Source organism: Rhineura floridana, chromosome 3 (assembly GCF_030035675.1).
Source record: "Rhineura floridana isolate rRhiFlo1 chromosome 3, rRhiFlo1.hap2, whole genome shotgun sequence".
NCBI classification, from domain to species: Eukaryota; Metazoa; Chordata; class Lepidosauria; order Squamata; family Rhineuridae; genus Rhineura; species Rhineura floridana.
The window spans coordinates 89,093,024-89,112,071 of record NC_084482.1 but is presented as its reverse complement, the minus strand read 5'-3'; the positions used below and the strand labels follow the sequence as shown (position 1 = coordinate 89,112,071).

Here is a 19,048-nt window from a genome sequence, read left to right as displayed (position 1 = left end):
TTGGTCCATCAGCCAGCATGGTGGTAGCAGAAACCTTGCACTATGATGGGGGTGTGGAGAAAGGGCAACTCCCCCAAGTATTGCACCTGGCCATCATGCCTGATACTCCGCCTGCAAGAGGATCCTGTTGCTATGGTGACCATGGCCTCAAAGCATGGTGTGTAAAGGCAGAGACATATCTGCAGATGGAAGGACGATGGGGTGGGTGGGATTCTGGTTATGGAAACTAACTCTTCATTCTGTGGCTGGGAGGTGACTAGCTTGAATGGTCACAAGAAGATCAAGATTGGCTTTCACAAACATTGTGCCAATCCTATCTGTGTGCACCTGACCTTTTCATTTGTATGTTTCCAGCGTAGGGCTAAAATCACCAAGATTTAATTCCCAACTTCATTCTAACCTTGAATTCCTCCTCTTCTGCTTTCCTTCCCCACACCTTCTTCTTAAGCAGAGATCTCTACTTATGTTACTTCCATTACTTGAGATTCAGAGTCTTAAACTGAGCTCGCTGATGGTAACTCTGAAATTCTTTTATGTTATTGGCTGCAACAACAATTCGTTCTCTGTATACCTCTGTATACATACCTCTGTATGTTTGTATGTTTTTAATGTATTTGTCATGGCCTTTGGCTAGTACAGTAGATTGAATTGATTGATTGATTGTACTTCCATTACTTTAGGGAAAGGGCCGCACCTCAGTGGTAGAGCATCTGTTCGGCATGCAGAAGATCCCAGGTTCAATTCCCAGCATCTATATGTAGGGCTGGGAAAGAAACCTGTTCGAAGTCATGGAGAGCTGTCGCCAGTCAGTGTAGACAATACTGAGCTAGATAGACCAATAATCTGGTTTGCGATAAGGCAGCTGCCTACCTTTCCTATCTTACTTTTGACTCTAAAGGTGCATGCACACACTCATGTCTATTTCAAATACAACAGGAAGGACAATAAATGTCTGTTGTCACAGTAAATGACTGTTTAAAACAAGTGCAAAAGCTGATTTATAGAAATTGCTTCAGAAATAGAGGGCATTCTCTTTCCCATGTTGTTAGATTAGGAGCTGGGCTGGTTAATGGATCCAGGAATATTGTTGGAGACTGCCTTGAAAGTCCTGGTAAAGTTGCCAAGTACCTTCCTTTTGTTAGGAACATTGGCTGATTGCTTTTGGTACTTGGCCTTCTGACTGGCTAAGAAATACCTGCAAAAGGTATCTCTCCTGCCCCACCCTAGCAAAGTATGTTGTGATCTAAAGTTACCTCCAGGTGACTTGTTTATTGAGCATTCATCCTGATTTCTTTGCAAACCATTTGTGGGGAAGTTATATGACATCAGGTGTTTATTGAGCAATCATTGTTTGTGGAAAGGTTATATGGCATTGGATCAAGCAACTGTTTCCAATGCACTCTCCTATCACTTTCCTCACTGCAAAAAGCCTGATTGGGGGTCAGGAGTAGGTTTGTTGTGCAAGAGCTCCAAATCCACTTTAATTGTGCAATCTGAATTTGCTGGAATGCACTTGAATCCCACCCACAAAATAGCAACAATCTGGAAGTGCCCAAGGTTTCTGCATGTGAAAAGAAACTGCATTTTCAGCAATACTGACAGACAAAGGGCTGACTTTGGGCTCTAAGAGGATCTTAGAGTACTGGCTGTCTTCCTGGAGATCTGATGAGAGACTCTGATGTGGGACTGGGTAGTGAACTTTGGCTGTCTCTTGGAGTGTTTAAACTGAGTCTCTACCTACGATCAACCTGCATATTTGTAAATAAATACAAATTCCAGAAAGGCCCAGTAAGCCTCCAGTAACCTCCTTCCAAAGAAAATGAAACCCAGGTAAGTACTGCACCCCTGAAGTTTCTTACTGCTCAAGAAGTAGAATGAGTGTAACATTATGTTTATACACATCTTGAGATCCATGTATGTTAATGTCACAACAGAAGCAGTCTACAAAAGTGACTTTGTTTATTTTAACGGGCAGAACTTTTTTTGTGGAAGATTTAATGTCTTCTCTGGGACCAGCTAGTCAGTTGCAAACTCCCCAATAGACCTAGCTTTGATATACCCAATCCCCTTCACCGTACCAGTCTTCAGTCTATGCAGATCTCTGGCCTCTCTGGATTGCAGACCAGTTTGATGATGCAATCTGTATGCCACCCCTGGAAGGATATTGGCACAGGATTCTTCCATCGCAGATACGTGCTCCTATGCCTGCTACAGAAACAGATTCTACTGCTTTGATTTCTCCTACTCTCTCACATAAAGACATGAAATTGGATGTACAGCAAACAAAAAAAGGGGGAGAGTTAATCTCTTTTAGTCCTGATCACACACCAAAACAAGATGTGCTGATAATCATGGGGGACTGGAATGCAAAGGTAGGGGACAGAGAAGAACTAGGAATTGTGGGAGAAAGGGGTTTAGGAGATAGAAATGAAGCAGGAGAAAGACTTATCAAATTCTGTGAAGCCAATAATCTGTTTCTCGCAAACACATTTTTTTAGCAACCAAAAAGATGACTGTACACATAGACATCACCAAATGGTCAATATAGGAATCAAATTGATTATATAATTGGTAGCAGAAGATGGAGAAGTTCCATACTTTCTGCAAAAACAAGACCAGGAGCAGACTGTGGTACCGATCATGAACTGGTCATATTGAAAATCAGAGTAAAGCTAAAGAAGAAGAACAAAGCAATCATAATGCCAAAATACAATTTAAATAACATCCCAGAAGAATATAAGATCAAATAAGGAACAGATTTGAAGCTTTAAACTTAGTTGATAGAGAACCAGAAGAACTATGGAGTGAAGTCAGAGACATTATTAGGGAAGAATGCAAAAAATCCCTCTAGTTGAAATGAGAGAAAGACCTCAATGGATGACTGAAGACACTCTTGAAATGGTTAAAGAGAGAAGGAAAGCAAAAGCAAAAGGAGATAGAAACACAGTTAGAGCCTTAAATACAACAATACAGCAACTAGTACATAAGGACAAAGAGAACTATTACAATAGTTATTGTATAGAAATAGAAGAGGACAACAAAAAGGGGAGAACAGGAGCCCTATTCCAAATGATTACAGAAATGAAAGGGAAAATTAAACCAAGAGTAGGGATGTTGAATAATCAACAGGGGAACACACTGACTGACCGAGATGAAATAAAAGGAAGATGAAAGCAATACACTGAAGAGCTCTATAAAAGAGATGCCAGGATGACAGATTCATTCACGGAGGAACTGTATGATGAAGAACCAGAAATTTTAGAATGTGAGGTGAAAGATGCTCTTAAAATACTTGGAAGAAACAAATCACTAGGAACAGATGGCATACCAATAGAGTTTGCTACAAGCTACTGAGACTGAATCCGTCCAGATTTTGACAAAAATTTGTCAAGAAATATGGAAAACTAAACAATGGCCCACAAACTGGAAGCGTTCCATATACATCCCAATTCCAAAGAAAGAGGATCCCAGGGAATGCAGTAATTATCGAACTATTGCCTTAATATCCCATGCAAGTAAAGTAATGCTCAGGATTCTACAACAAAGGCTCTTACCATATATGAAGCTAGAAATGCCAGATGTCCAAGCTGGATTTAGAAAGGGAAGAGGCACCAGAGATCATATCGCAAACATATGTTGGATAATGGAATGGACCAAGGAATTTCAGAAGGAAATCACCCTGTGCTTTATAGATTATAGCAAAGCCTTTGATAGTGTAGATCATGAAAAACTATGGAATTATTTAAAAGAAATGGTGGTGCCACAGCATCCGATTGTCCTGATGCGCAACCTATACTCTGGACAAGAGGCTATGTAAGGACAGAATATGGAGAAACCGATTGGTTCCCAATTGGAAAGGATGCAAGACAGGAGTGTATTTTATCACCTTACCTGTTTAATCTATACACAGCATTATATGGAAACTGGGATTGGACCAAGATGAAGGAGGTGTGAAAATTGGAAGGAGAAATATCAATAATTTAAGATATGTAGATGATACCATACTTTTAGCAGAAACCAGTAATGATTTGAAAAGAATGCTGATGAAAGTTAAAGAGGAAAGCACAAAAGCAGGACTACAACTGAACATCAAGAAGACTAAAGTAATGACAACACAAGATTTATGTAACTTTAAAGTTGACAATGAGGACATTGAACTTGTCAAGGATTATCAATACCTCGGCAGTCATTAACCAAAATTGAGATAATAGTCAAGAAATAAGAAGAAGGCTAGGACTGGGGAGGACAGCTATGAGAGAACTAGAAAAGGTCCTCAAATGCAAAGATGTATCACTGAACACTAAAGTCAGGATCATTCAGACCATTGTGTTCCCAATCTCTATGTATGGATGTGAAAGTTGGACACTGAAAAAAGCGGATAAGAGAAAAATCAAATCATTTGAAATGTGGTGTTGAAGGACAGCTTTGCGCATACCATGGACTGGAAAAAGACAAATAATTGAGTGTTAGAACAAATTAAACTAGAACTATCACTAGAAGCTAAAATGATGAAACTGAGGTTACCATACTTTGGACACATCATGAGAAGACATGATTCACTAGAAAAGACCATAAAGCTGAGAAAAACAGAAGGGAGTAGGAAAATAGGAAGGGCAAACAAGAGATGGATTGATTCCGTAAAGGAAGTCACAGACCTGAACTTCCAAGATCTGAACAGGATAGTTCACAACAGATGCTCTTGGAGGTCTCTGAATCATAGCGTCTCCATAAGTCGTAATCGACTTGAAGGCACAAAGCAACAACAAAGTCCTGAACACAAATCTTAGCAAGCAGGTATCACAGGTGCTAACCTTTCTGTTGGCAGTCCATTATGGTTGTTGTATTTTGCTATCTGCAAAGACAAAGTACTCAGTTTGAGCTTGGAGCCTATGAGAATGTTATACTTCTTCTAAGCATCTGTCTGGCAGTTTGGATGATGTTTTTGAATGGCCAGGTAAACAGAAACATATCTCATTCAAACCATACAAGGGCTTGTGAACCCAAAAGAAAAAAAAAGGTGATTTTATTCTGATCTTTATCAGCAGCCGGGAGGAGCCAGTTTTGAGACCAAGGACGATAATAATGTTCCTGGGAGGATGCTACAACGACAGATTTGAAACATGTGGTATCATATTACTGTGTCAGTGTTGTGGTTTTTCCTGGCATCCTTCTCTTCAGCTCCAGTTGATAGCATATTCCTTTGACCACACCATTAAGGTGAAAGGATCTTAGGAAAGTCAATAAAAAATCAATGGCATGCACCGTCCCCACTAAGTCTGAAAGCATGTCTCTTTCCTTCCGTCGGACAATGTTGCTCTGAAACTGGAAAGGTGGTGGGTGAAGGGAATGTGAACTTCACTTTAAAAATGACTGCTCATATCCAATCTGGTATTACATATTTCCGTATTTACCACATTGATATACCACTTTTCTGCCAAAGCACCCAGGGTAGTTTTATTGTACTGTATTTTCTTGACTACCTTATTCAGAGCTGGATTCTTAGGGTATTCTGGAGAATATCTTCTCCATTTAATCTGTTTGATCCACTTCTTTTTGTCCTTAGCACCCCTTTAGTGCTGTCTGTTGCTGCAACCTTTTGTTTCCACCTGCCACAGACAATGCTACCAGCTATCTTTCTAGGTGACATGAAGGAGCCAGGATAAGAATTCTTGAGTGGAGGTAGCCAGCTAGATTCAAAGACCTTGTCCTCTGGATCCAGGACTAGGAAGCAGACTCCTTGATTCTTCTGGAGAATGTGGGGGCTTCCCCCTCAATCTCCAGTTAACGTCCTGCCTTGGCAGACTGCATTCGGCCAAGCAACCTACTCCAGAGCACTCCCTGCCACAATGGCATTGCACAGAACCTAAATGATTTGCATTCCTTTCTGTGTTGGAATTCATGACCAATATCTCATTTTTCAGTGAACAGCCAACCCTTTGTCTCACATATAGGCATTATACACTAGGAGGAACTACTTGTAATCACTTAACATGGATATAGATTTTGGAGCTCTTGCTTGAGTTACCTTACCTTTTTGCTCTTGGTGCATTTTATTGCAGTTGCAGCTGTCCTCTGCTTGTTGAACATTAGGGTGAGGATTGCACAGGATTGCAGGATTTGGACTGGATGGTCCTGCCTTGCGGCAGGGCGTTAGACTAGATGGCCGCTTAGTCCCTTTCAACACTATAAAGTTGGAATGTGCCACATGCATAATCATAGAGATGGACACAAGTATGGTCCCCCCTTGCCATTTTGTAGTAGGGACCTGATGTCAAATTCCAGTTTACATGCTGAGTGAAATGAATTTGTTACTATCCTGTTAGTGCCAAGCAAAAACTGCCAAAGTCCTCATCAGTGTTGACACACTGGCAGCGTATATTTGTGTAATTTATGTCACAAACACTAGTGCTGAGAAGCTTGCCTTCAAAACTATTCCTGTCTAAGTGGAATTTTGGTGCAAAGGTATCCACGACCTCAATGACAGGAACCTGATGGGCAAGTCGAATAGACCACCTTGCACACAGGAAGAGTAGCAGGGCCATGCTATTAGCAGTGAACTTCAAGGGCCAGACCAGGAGCAAAGGAGCACTGGAAGCTCATTTTGATAAACCTGGGTAATGTATGTAAATCAGTTTCTCATCCAGATGGCATTGCAGTTCTGACATTCTGCTCTGTTCCAGGTTCAGAAGTTTGGCATCCCATCTGCAAACAAGCCGCAAGAGCAGAAAAGAAGTTAAAAGTAAGAGAGAGCTGGGAATGGATGGGAAGCAGAAACTTTAGCAACTGTTGGGTGGGGGTGGGGGTACCTCAGGTAAGAATATATTTGAGGCTGAAAGATAGCCTGTGCATTTGTTTCCTCTCTTTGAAAGTCATGGCTCCTCTTCAAAGCAATTGTGAGAGAAGTGGAAGCCTGAAACTTAGCATTTGAAGGCTGTGATCTACAGGGCTCTGTGCACTCGGACTAGGATTGCAGACTCTTTGAAGCTGTAACCAACTTTTTTCTTGTTTCTCAAAACTTCATACTCTTGAACCACTTTATATTCTACACAGCTGTTATGTTGGCTGCATCTGCACCAGCATTTGTTATAAACATGTAAAAAAAAAAATCCAAAAACTTATGGACTCCAAATGGACGTATGCCACATTTCTTTGTGCTGTACAGCTGCCACTTTTGTGCCCAGGGCTATAATGCAAGTACAACTCCTGGATATAGAGCCCTGGCCAGACTCCCCTCCCAAAGAGGCTGCCATATGCTTTTTATTCCTGCTGTTGCACTTGTGTCCTGTGCGCATAGGCTGGGGACTTGTCTCTTGGATTCCACATTATTTCATTGGCACCCGCACCCCTAAAATATTGTTACCCAAAGTGACTGCGGAGGAGAGCGACATTCATTTTGTCATGTGGTCAATTAGCACACGTTGGTACACAGACTGGCAAAACTGCTACATGGCTTTCAGAGATCAGATGACATGTTTCAGTGCATCTAAGTGCAGAAACAAAAGCCGTATGCGACGTGCCTTTAGAATCTCAGGGCATAACTACACATTATGGAGGATGCCGTGTCCCACCCTGCATTTCTCCTGTAATGTCTGCTAAAGGAAACATATGATGTCTCATCATCATGGTGAGCATTGTTGGGGGGATGGGGGAGACACTGAATGGATACCATCATGCCATACCTTTGTTTTACAAAACATTATTGGAGAGATGTATGGTGGGGGTGGGGAAGGGGGTGACATTTGGTGGCAGCCATACCTCTTCTGTAATTTCTCATTAGGCCCTCAGGCATATTTGCTTAGTATTAACTGCACGTACCTAGTCCAGGTGTAAAGTGCAACAGCCGACAACATTTCAAGATTGTTCAATACACAGTGGCCGGGTTGTTTGAGTCTGAAGTGGACTGTTCAGATAAACCACATGCAGAGAGTGATAAACGTGGGGATTGCGAAGCATGATAATAACTGGCAAAGCCCAGCAAAATGTACAGGAATCAAGGCTTTTTAACAGAAGGAATACAGGCAGGTAGATGACTAATTTGCCTTTACTAAAGATGTACAACTCGTGTGAGTCAGGGATTGTTGAACTGCTTCCTTCAGTGTCATGGATTAGCAAGAGGCCAGAAAGGCTGAATGACATCTCTTAACACGATGCCTTCCAGACATTGTCAGACTCCAGCTCCTATCAGCTCCAGTCAGCATGGCCAATGGATACGGATGATGAGAGTTGGTCCAAGAACATCTGGAGGGCACCAGGTTGGAGAAGGCTGGCTTAATTTGTAACTCATTCTGTCCTTTTTCTGTCTACACAGCACAGAAGAACGTCAGAAACATCCATCTCCCCACCTGGTTCAAGCATTGGCTCCCCCAACCGAGTCATCTGTGTAAGTACAGTTATGTGGCCAAAGCAGGCATCTAGCAGCTAGGACTAAGGCTTGCAGCTCCTACAGGTGCAGTTTGGAAAGATGTGGCCTTATGGGATCCCAAGAAGGGTGAGAAGAAGTGATCATTCAATACACTTCTGTAGCTGCTGAGAAAAACGGGATTCTTATAGACCAGGACAGCCTTCCCAGATCCAGTGAGCAGTGCAAAGGCAAACATTTGGCAAATTCAGCCTGAGATGTCTACACCCATCCTTGAATGCCTTTTTGCCAAAAGGCCCTGATGATATGGCGCCTTTGAGCATCATCTGACTGAAGAATTCAAATACATATAGCCCAGGCAATTCAGGGAGCTGATTTTCATCCTGGTCCGCATGCTCCTTTCCCATTGTTGCCTCATCTACCTAGGAAGAGCCCTGCAGCTGCCGCAGCAGCCTTCAAAGTTTGATCCTTTCCTTTTCTCACCTCTGTGGCAACAATTGGGCTCTGTTTGCTCTTGATGATGCCTTCAACCTGTGTATTCCAACTTGCCTCTTCTCCCCCTGCACCCCTGTTCCCATTTCTTTACCATTTCTCTCTGTGTTCGTCTCTCTGTCTCTCCCTTTCATTAGGCTAAAGTGGATAATGAGATCCTTAATTACAAAGACCTGGCTGCTCTTCCCAAGATTAAAGCCATCTATGAGGTGCAGCGCCCTGACCTCATTTCCTATGAGCCCTATCACAGATATACGTCGGACGAGACGCTGGAGAGATATAGCTATGGGGAGGTACAGCTTCTCCGCAAATTCACTTGGGACATAGGGAGCCAGCAAGGTGTACAGCAGAAACGGAGACTTATCTATATCCTATAGCTGTGAACCGGGGTGGGGGAACCTGTGGCCCTCCAGATGTTGTTGTGTCTGACTTTATAGTTGAAGTTCTGGCCTTTAGATGAATCTTCTTGTCCTGCCTTCCATTCTTAGAAGAAGAAGCCTTTGCTTTGGGTTGCAGGTCGTGGCGGGCGGGATGAACGATGGGGCTGGACTTGTTGGTTTCCATCAAACAAGGGGATGGTGAGTGAAATGGCAGTGAGATGAGAGAAGTGTGTTTGTGCCAGAAGGAAGCCAGATCTTTAGCCCTCTAAAACATCCAGCATTCACTTTGTCTATTACATGCACAAGGTACCACATGAGCCCTTTCAGGTGGCCAGGCAGCAGTCTTTGGCAACAACTAGCATCAGCCCACCAATAACCTCTTATGAGAATAGGACACTGAGGCTCAACAGCATTGATTTCCCAACCCCTGTCTTCTTGTGGGCCACCCTACAGTTGATTCCTCAAATGGTACCCTGAAGAAGCAGTCATACTGCAGTAACATTTTGTGAAGCCTTGAGAATCACAGAAACTGAAGGCAGAAACAACGAAGGTTCTTGTAGCACCTTAAAGATTATTTATTTATGTAATAGTCTTTCTAAACCACTTAATAGTTTAAAAATCTTGAAGTGGTATACACTACATACAATATAAAACATTATCCATTCAAACAAAAATACAACCAAAACCAACAAAACACATAACAGCATTTAAAAACAAGTAAAACAGAAATTCAGTGGATTCATGCACATAAATCAGGGTCCAAGAATTATGACACAAACGTTCTTGGACCAGAATCTACAAATAATAACCTTGTGGGTCTTTAAAGTACCCCAAGACTCTTGATTGCTGGTTTTGCAGTAACAGACTAACACCACTAAGCAACCCCTCTGGAAAATGTTACAATGCAAAGTTCAAGACAGAGGCTCAGTGTGTTAACTAGCACTTTATTAACTCTCAGACCAGAACACAAAGATGCCAGGCCCCTTAGCCCAGTGTCTCATGGAGGAGATCCATCGACATCAGGTGCAACTCGTCTGTCATAAATCTCATGGGGGACAGGGCACATCATAGAGAATCAGGAATCAGGGACTCCTCCTTTGGCCCATGTTTCATCTTTTCCAGCTACAGAACAAGCCACAACCTGCTAGTAAAGGCAGAGGCTTCAGGCTTGTGCCCTCTTTGGCGTTCCAAAATTTGTGTTATTAATAGGGCAGAAAATGCCTTCCCTGGGGTCTCCCAGTAAGACTACCTGCAGGCAAACTGACATGCTATGGCAATGGTCTGCTTGGGCAATCTTGAAGGGGCTAGTTACAAAGGTGAAGGTTCCTGTACTTTTCATAGTTGTGCCAAAGAAGGATTTTTTATTTATTTGTTGGGCAAGTGTAGCTTTGTCATATAGAGGTGACAAATGGTGCATCTGGTGAAACTCCCTGTTCTACAAAATGTTTGCAGAAACATCTATAAGTCTTGTCCAGTTGCATCTGGCCATTCCAGGGAAGCACAGATTGGGCATGAGTGGCTGGCAGAAAGGGGATCCAGTGTGTTCCTTTCAGATGTGGAGTACAAGGACATGGATGCTTGATTACTTTGTTCAGCTCTTAGGTTGAAAAGTGAACCAACCTGATTCACAATTCCTGGACTGATGTGCGCATTGGAATGCAGTTATTCCTCATTTTTTGTGCTTCTTCGAATTTTGCGATACAGTTCCCAACTCAAAAAAAGTACCATAATGCATACAAAAATGCATTATTTTAGAATAAAATAGGTACAAAAATGTGTATTTTCAGGTATAATGCATATTATGTGCAACCTGTGAAAAAGATATGTAAAAATACAAATTTTTGTGAAAGTTTTTTTTAAAAGAAAATAATGCTGAATAATGCAGATTTATGAATGAACACGTGAAACTGACATGAACCAGAAATAGAATTATATGTCCCTCCCCCAAGTAAGGATACTTGCTCAGGTTTCCTTTTCTTAAATACTTGTTTCTCCCCTTGTTCATGGAAGCCTCATGTTGCAGTGTACAGAGATGTTGCGTCTGCACTTGCAGATTAGCTCAAGTCTGATGTGTTTAACTTGCACTGAACTGTACTGCCATGCTTGGTCCTATACTGACTGCACTGCAGCCAGGCCAGGTCAGGAGTGTTACTTTGTTTGGTGCAAGTAGAAACCCCTCCAGGAGGGGTCTTGGCATGGGCTTTCCAAAAAGGGGTAGTACCTTATATCTTCACTCTTCCTTTCTGTGGAATTTGAGAGCTTTCCCTTTGTGAATACGTGCTAAAGACACTCTTTATATTTTGTGGAGGAGAAGCAGCAGCTCAAGATGAACCTATGGGCTGAGTCAGAACCCCTTCAGACATTCATTTTTCCTACTTCCATCTTCCAATCATGAGAGAGATGGATGGATGGATGGATGGATGGATGGATGGATGGATGGATGGATGGATGGATGGATGGATGGATGGATGGATGGATGGATGGATGGATGGATGGATGGATGGATGGGTGGGTGGGTGGGTGGGTGGGTGGGTGGGTGGGTGGATGGGTGGAAGGAAGGAATGGGGGGACAATGACTAAAGGCACTGCATCTTCATCATGTCTTGAATTGAAATTTGTAGGGCTCATGCTGGCCCACCAGACTCATGTGTCAAACTCCTATGGCATCTGGCATCCTCGACTCACATCTTTGTATGTAATGAGCTGATTCCCTACAGTAGTAAAAGCAGAATCCCCTAGCGCTTGATACACAAATCTGGAGTGTTGCTTGAGTTGCTCCTTCTTTGTGGTTGTTTTAGAGTCTCTCTCCCAGATTTTCTGAGTCCCCTGACAGCTCTAATAAGGTCGTAGGTCTTGCTAAGTGGACAGTAACTTGAGGGAAGATGAACTGTGTTGTGGCCCTGAGCAGTCATGTCAGCTTGTAATCATTTATCCCTCTCTTTCTTTCCTCACTCTTCACTCCCTCGTGGCTTGTCTCTGGCCTCCTGTCACCTCTAGTCTCTTGGAACACTCTCTCCGTATTCTCAGGTAATCCTACAGCATGCCCAGCTAATATGAGGGCCCATGTGGCCGGCGCTTGTAGAGTTAGAGCTAAAGAAGAGTTCACTGACAGCTGGGTCAAGAAGGCCCCAAGGCTGAGCACTGAAGAGATTGAACTGTATTGCTACTAAGCCTTGAGGTTATCTACTGTGGAAGGCAACAGCAGCCAATATTCAATTAGGAGTGTCTCCGGGCAAAACAAATTGTCTTTGTGATGTGACACCCCCCATATATTTGAAGCACATTTAAAGCACATGACTCCCCAAAGAATTCTGGGAACTGTAGTTTGTTAAGGGTGCTGGGAATTGTAGCTCTGTAAGGAGTAAACTGCACAGATTCTCTGGGGGAAGCAGTGTGCTTTAAATGTATGGTGCGAACACAGTGGAAATGCCCTTGACTGGGAAAGAGAAGAGGCTGCCCATGGCTAGGATTTGTGCCATGGGCAGTGATGAAGGATAGAAACCTTAATTTTTCTGTGGCATTTTTTTTATAAGTTTCATCAGTTCATTAGTAACAATGAACAAGTGCCAACTACAAAAACAATATTAGGCAAGTTTTACAGTTTTTAGCTTTGTTTGCTAAATACAAGCAATAGAAGCATATCAGATTAGATCATGCTCTAGGTATTAATTTTTTCTGATGCAAACTGGAAATTTTCTGATACACATTATCCTATGTAAATCAGCCTAATTTACATAATATTTTTTTCCAATTCATAATTTCCTAGAAAACCCACATCACTGGCCAGGAGTCTCATGTTCATGCACCTCCCTAAGGGTTGAGTCTGTTGCTATTGGTGCTGTTTTCCTTTTCCAGGATATTTATGAAAGCATGGACATCAGGCAGAGGCGAGCCTCCAGCCCAGGCTACATTGATTCTCCCACCTACAGCCGCCAAGGCTTGTCCCCCACCATTCCACGTTCTCCACACCACTATTATCGCTCAGGTAAGGGCAAGACTGTTCTTCAGCAGAGTTAAGCCGAGCACACTGGCAAAGCAGAAACCAGCATTGTGACATCATCAGACATGTGCACTTCTCTCCACGGCTCATTCAGTGCCAGAACATTTTTCCATTCCCAGCAGAGCTTACGCTGTAAAGTCTTACCTCTCAGGCAAAATGACATCTCCTGGGCACTTTCCTCTGTTACAAAGTAGCATTTCTAGACAGAGCGGTAGACGAATAGCCAACTTCATTATTGTCTGTCCTCAGGATAGAGCTGAGTTTAGTACTGGGACTTCACTGTGCATATGCCATCCTCCTTTTTCTGTGGCAACTTCAAAATAGTGCTAAAGCTGAAACGGAAAGGAGCATATGATGTGGGAAGCAGTGGATGACACAGGATTCATAGGCACACAGACAGAGGCGCTAGGGGATGCTTCTTCAGCATCAACACAACCCGCACAATCAACAATACCAGTTTTGACGTGTGGTGTTGCACTAGGGGAAGAGTAGAGCAGGAAAGAAAAACACACAGAGAAAAGCAAGTCTAGCAGAACTGACTTATTCTGGGTCTCCTGTGATGTAATTGTTCATCGGAACCTTACCCTCCTCCAGAATGATGTATGTGTACAGTTGTCACTGAAGTTTGCTGCACTGGCACCAGTTAGTGCTGCCAGGCAAACCCTGGCATGGAGTTTTTGGCACTCCTGGGTTTAGAACTGCCACTGATGACATGCACCTGTGGGATTTTCCTCTGCCTCCTCTTCATCTGTGAACCCAGCACTCTTCCCTCACCATGGCTTTTAAGAGTCATCACCACCTCCACCCCTCCATCATCCATGCATCGCCATCATTGGTACACAGGTGGCTTGCTACTTTTCTAACATGGCTGCATCTAACACCAGTTTTCCTTTGCCCTCCCCTCTTTTTCTTTCTCTGCTGCTCCCTCCAATCTGCTCTTTCAAGGAACAGAGAGTGGGCGTAGCTCCCCCTACTATAGCCAGTTAGATGTGAGGTCTTCTACACCAACCTCATACCAAGCTCCTAAGCATTTCCACATTCCAGGTAGGCTCTGGAGGCCTCTGGCCAGCCTGTGAAGGAGCACTGTATCTTTTTGGTGTCTGGGGTTTTTTTTTTACCTGCATGCATGCATTTGCCAAACGTGTATATTGCATGAGTAGTGCTACTGCCAGCCTAGAGTAAGCTAGCAACAGCAAGATACATCTGCATCATAGAGGTCATCCATAAACAAGACTTGCACCCTCAATCCCACCTCCTCCAAAGTTTGTTCTCCCCTTCCCCTGCAGCTTATTGCTCCTCTACAAAGAAAAGATCCTCCTCCCCTCCTCCCTTTCCTTTCTCTTCCCTCAAGGACGCTTGACTGTCAGCTAGGAGCTCTTCTACACCCATCCTTGACAGATAATTTATCTTACACTCCTCATACTCCCCTCAGGGCCCACTGCACCCTCCCTTCAGATTTCTCTGGGCTTGCCAGATGATTGCTCCCCTCCAGCAGAGACTCCAGGGGCCACCAGGTAAGGGCCACTGCCCCACCCCTCCTGCAGGGAGGGAGGGATGTCGACACCTGTCCCTTATCAGTACGCAAGTAGATACCTGTCTGACAGCAGTAAGTTGGGAGCCAGCAGGGCAAGTCAAACCAGGGTGTCTTCTGAATCCTTTTTGACACACACCCTCACACATGAAATGAACCTGAAACCACTTTTGATCTCAAATCATTCAAGCAAGCCAGGAAAAGATGCACAGGCTCCTTAGGAGGAATCTACTGGGAACATGATTCACAGTGGATGGAATCAGGTGATAGAACCCATGTCTAGGGGGTTGGAGTTTTCTCCCTTCAATTATCTGGCAATCAAAATCCAGATTTAACTTGGCAGCTGATCCTGGCATTGTCCAGGTAGGCACAGTAGGATGCAAGACTTCCAGATTTTCATTAGGGCTCTTGATCTCAAGGTGTACTCTACTCCAGAGCAGTGAAGGGGGATGAAGTAGACCTAGAGCCACACAGGGCCATTTACTCCTCTTTGCAATCAGTTCCTGGCTGAAGGCATTGCCTTGGCCATTGGGCAGGAAAGCCCCTATTTCATCTGAAATGGCCTGAACTTTCTGGAATTTTCCCCGTCACGTTTACCTTCTGTCATCATCAGCGCCAGAAATTATGTCCAGATGAGGATCACCACAGCAGCTTTTCCTGATTTTTTAATGGATGGCCCTTTTGCCTGCCCCACCAGTCCAGCTCATCAGTAATCCTTTGTGCTGGTAGAGTAGCTCCTGTTCCCAGCTTGCTTTGCTTCTCTCTCATTTTAAGAGACTTTGGCTAACATGGTTTTCTCTTGGGCAAGAATGAGATGAGAGTTCTGACCCTGTATCTCTGAGGAGCCTACTCACAGATATCTGGTGCCACTGGCAGACAAGGATATGGTGGCCATGAGCGCTACGCAAATTGGGACTTCCCTTCTACTAAACTAAGGGAAGCCACCAACTGTGCCAGAAGGAGAAACTGCCTGACCCTGCATGTTTTTAATAGTGAGCATGCGCACAGCATGACCTTTTGTGCATGCACGCATTCTCTGTCTTATGGCTTTCTACAGCACACATCACTCCAAAGAGGATTAACTCTTTCTTCCCCAATCAAACCCACTCTCAAACTCTCTGCTTTGAGATACTTAAAATAAGGCTGCCTCACTTTATACCACAATGTTCCAGAAAGGGGGAGAGGGAACATACTGAATGCAATAAGCAAGCAGTTTGATTGTGGGTGTGAACCTTACCCACAAATGTAGTGGCTCCTATGGCTCTTTAACATGCACACACTGGCTCCTGCTCTCTGTATCTGTCTCTTTCTTTCCTTCATTATCTTTCTTTTTGCCTCCAGCTGCTGCAGAGAGTAACATCTACCGGAAACCTCCCATCTATAAAAGACATGGTACAGTTTGGGCCTGGTTTTGGTACATATTTGGATACACATTACAAAGTCTAGTTCTGCTTTAGTGACACTGCTGCGCATTCAGTGTGGAGCGGCTCCATGAGCTTTGCAAAAGTTATACCAAGTTGAGATTATGCCAGGTGACAGAACTGGACATGATGGAAAAAAGAAAAAAGTGTATGTTTGAGTATCTCTGGCCTCTGAAAAGGGCACTGGAATGGCACTTTCGTTGGGGCACATCCTAGGAAAGGGACCTTCAAACGTTGTCCTAGAAACCTCCAGGGGACAAGAAGAAAGCCTATACAGGCCTCCTCAATAACAGAAAAGTCAAAGAAGCAATGGGCTGTTTATCTGATGATCCTTACCCTTTTGCTGATTTACGAAAATTAAAGGAAATGAGATGGAGAAGGGCTACAGGGTCAATTCTGTGCATTTAGGTGCCCTTTAGATACTGGTTGTTGTTTATTATGCCAATCATTAGGGATGGGGTTTGGTAGCTGATTCCTGTCCATTTGAATTCTGACAGTCCGGCTTTCAGTACCGATCCACCATTTTTTTGTTCCCTGTTTGCACAATTGTCGATTCTTGGAGTTTTTTTCCCAGTGGGGGAAAAAATGTAATTGCTAATGAAAATGCTTATGCTGTAGGCACTTGTTCCACTGAGTTGACTAAAGAATGCATCAGATTAGCGGAAAGCTGATTACAAAGACAATAACGTGAAATTTGGAGTGGATTTTTTTTAAAAAATGTGCCAATGATAGCCGCGACCCACTGCAAGAAATCAATGCCAGTCCGATTTAAGAAGGGATTTAAGAAGGGGAGTCACATGGTCAGAACAATGAGAGAAATAAATGATTTTGCCAGCAGAGTGCTGTATAGACACGGGAGGTGCAGGAGGTGTTGGCACAGTGGAGCAATGCCGTGGAGCACCCCTCGATCCCAGCATCACTGCTGCTTACCGGGATGGGGGGGGGCAACGATGGGGCTGCAGGAGAACACTGGCTGGATTTTTGCCAAGAGAACAGAGAGGAGGAGCTGTATTTTTGTAAAGTTGTAAAGAGAGATGTGACAGGTTTGGTAATGGGATTAAATGGGGAGGGGAGGGCAAAGGAGAGATGAGATGAGATGAGATGTAAGGTGAGAGAAAGAGTGTATGTGAGAGAAGTCAAAGATAAAGCCAACATTTGATGCCTGTTAACCAAGTCACACCACCTGTCCTACACCTGACAGCAGGGGCAGGTAAAGATGTGGCTGCCTGCCAAAAGTGGGGTTTGCAGGCACTGCTGACCAGCTGATTGTCAGCACCTACAAAGCCCTATGCCTTTGCAAGCACAACCATGATTGTTGGTATTTGCAAAGGCACAACTGGGCTTTGCAAGCTGTTGCGGTCAGCTGATTGTCAGAGCTTGCAAAGCAGGTTACCTTGTGTCCTCAGGCGATTGGATAGAACAGGTGGTTGATAGCTGAGCAGCCCAGCCCACCTGTCATAAGTGGCCTGCAAGGAGTGGGCGGGGTTAAGGATCTGGCCTGCTGTCTGGATCCAGTTCTCTCCCCCCCCCCCATTATAGGTGGAGAAAACCAGAAGTGGGCTGACTGTACTGTTACACAAAATGAGCTGATCACCTCAGGGGGCAACCCCCTCATTGTTTGTCCTGAGTCCCCTGGCTGTATCCTTTGGAAGGCAGAGCTATATGTGCCACATGGCCTGTCCTGCACCCTCATAACTAGCTGACTACCCAAAGCTGGATGTACGGCACTCATATGGCCAGGGAAACTACAGAAACCATTTCTTTTTTGGCCTTTTGGAGACAAAGCTGTTGAGGGCCATGAAAGATGAAGGAGTGCCCTCTGCTGGGCAGGTCCCAACAGTGAGAAGAGGAAGGGGCTTGCTCTGTGCTCACCAATCTGCTTTTTGTTGTTGTTTTAGAAGTCTTGTGGCTTTCCCCTTGAATGTGGTAACTGAGAGTCTCCTCTTTCCTTCCCCCTTTCCTTTTTCCGCTGTCTGCCTACCACCCTGCCCTGCTGACTGCCTGCACCCCACTGCATTGTAAGTACCTCCCTACGCCTCTTCTTCTTTGTAGTAGCAATTCAATCCTGCCTCTTCTTGAAAAGCCCTGTGTCTTCCCCCAGCAAGCCTTGGAGATTTTAAAACTAAAAATCCTGCCCTTCTATTGGGACATAAAATAGCTTTCTCTGAAGATTAAAAAAAAAGCAAACATATCCAACTGGACTTAATGCATGATCACGTAATGCCAATTATTTATCCCTAAGTGCTCTATAAATATCCTCTTGTACACACAGTCTGAAGTTTTGCTTGTTGTTCCAATACGTGTTTAGGGGCATATGTTCAAAACAAAATTGCTTAAATCAGTTATCCCCTTCACACGCTGTATTTACTGTTTAGAGTATTAAACCAGGAATAAGAGTTGTTCCAGGTTAATTAAACTGAAATAAAAATGTATGCTTGTGTGTGTGTGTGTGTTGCAGGGGGGGGCAAGGGGGGATAAGAACATAAAAAGCCCTGCTGAATCAGGCAAAAGGCCCATCTAGTCCAGCATCCTGTTCCTACAATAGCCAATCAGATGCCTAGGGCACCTAGTTGTTAGTGGTGAGTCCAGAAGTAAGGGCTGATTGCTAGATTAACTGATTCAAAGTAGGGAGAGAGAGAGATGCTATTAATATAAGCTTCCATTGGCAGCTAATAGCAGCTGGGGAAGGGGACATGCAGATTTCACCAGGATTGTGGGGGAGTGAGAGAGTGAAATCACACCATGGTCCTGATTCTGCTCAGCCTTCCCGTACCACATAGCTGGTACTGTTCAAGGAAAAAACAGACACATTTAATGTATCATTCCATTTAGCCTCACATTGCTTTTGTCCTGAGATGCAGGTTT

General features: G+C 43.9%; 1 protein-coding gene across 1 annotated transcript in view; it reads left to right on the top strand.

The window, feature by feature from the left end:
• The window catches only part of ABLIM3 (actin binding LIM protein family member 3), a 190,048-nt gene that overhangs the window by 153,169 nt on the left and 17,831 nt on the right, over window positions 1-19,048 (top strand). Inside the window, 5 exon segments of the mRNA XM_061613396.1 lie at window positions 6,681-6,739; window positions 8,309-8,380; window positions 8,989-9,144; window positions 12,229-12,258; window positions 13,087-13,216. Of these exon segments, the coding sequence (XP_061469380.1) occupies window positions 6,681-6,739; window positions 8,309-8,380; window positions 8,989-9,144; window positions 12,229-12,258; window positions 13,087-13,216 (447 nt within the window).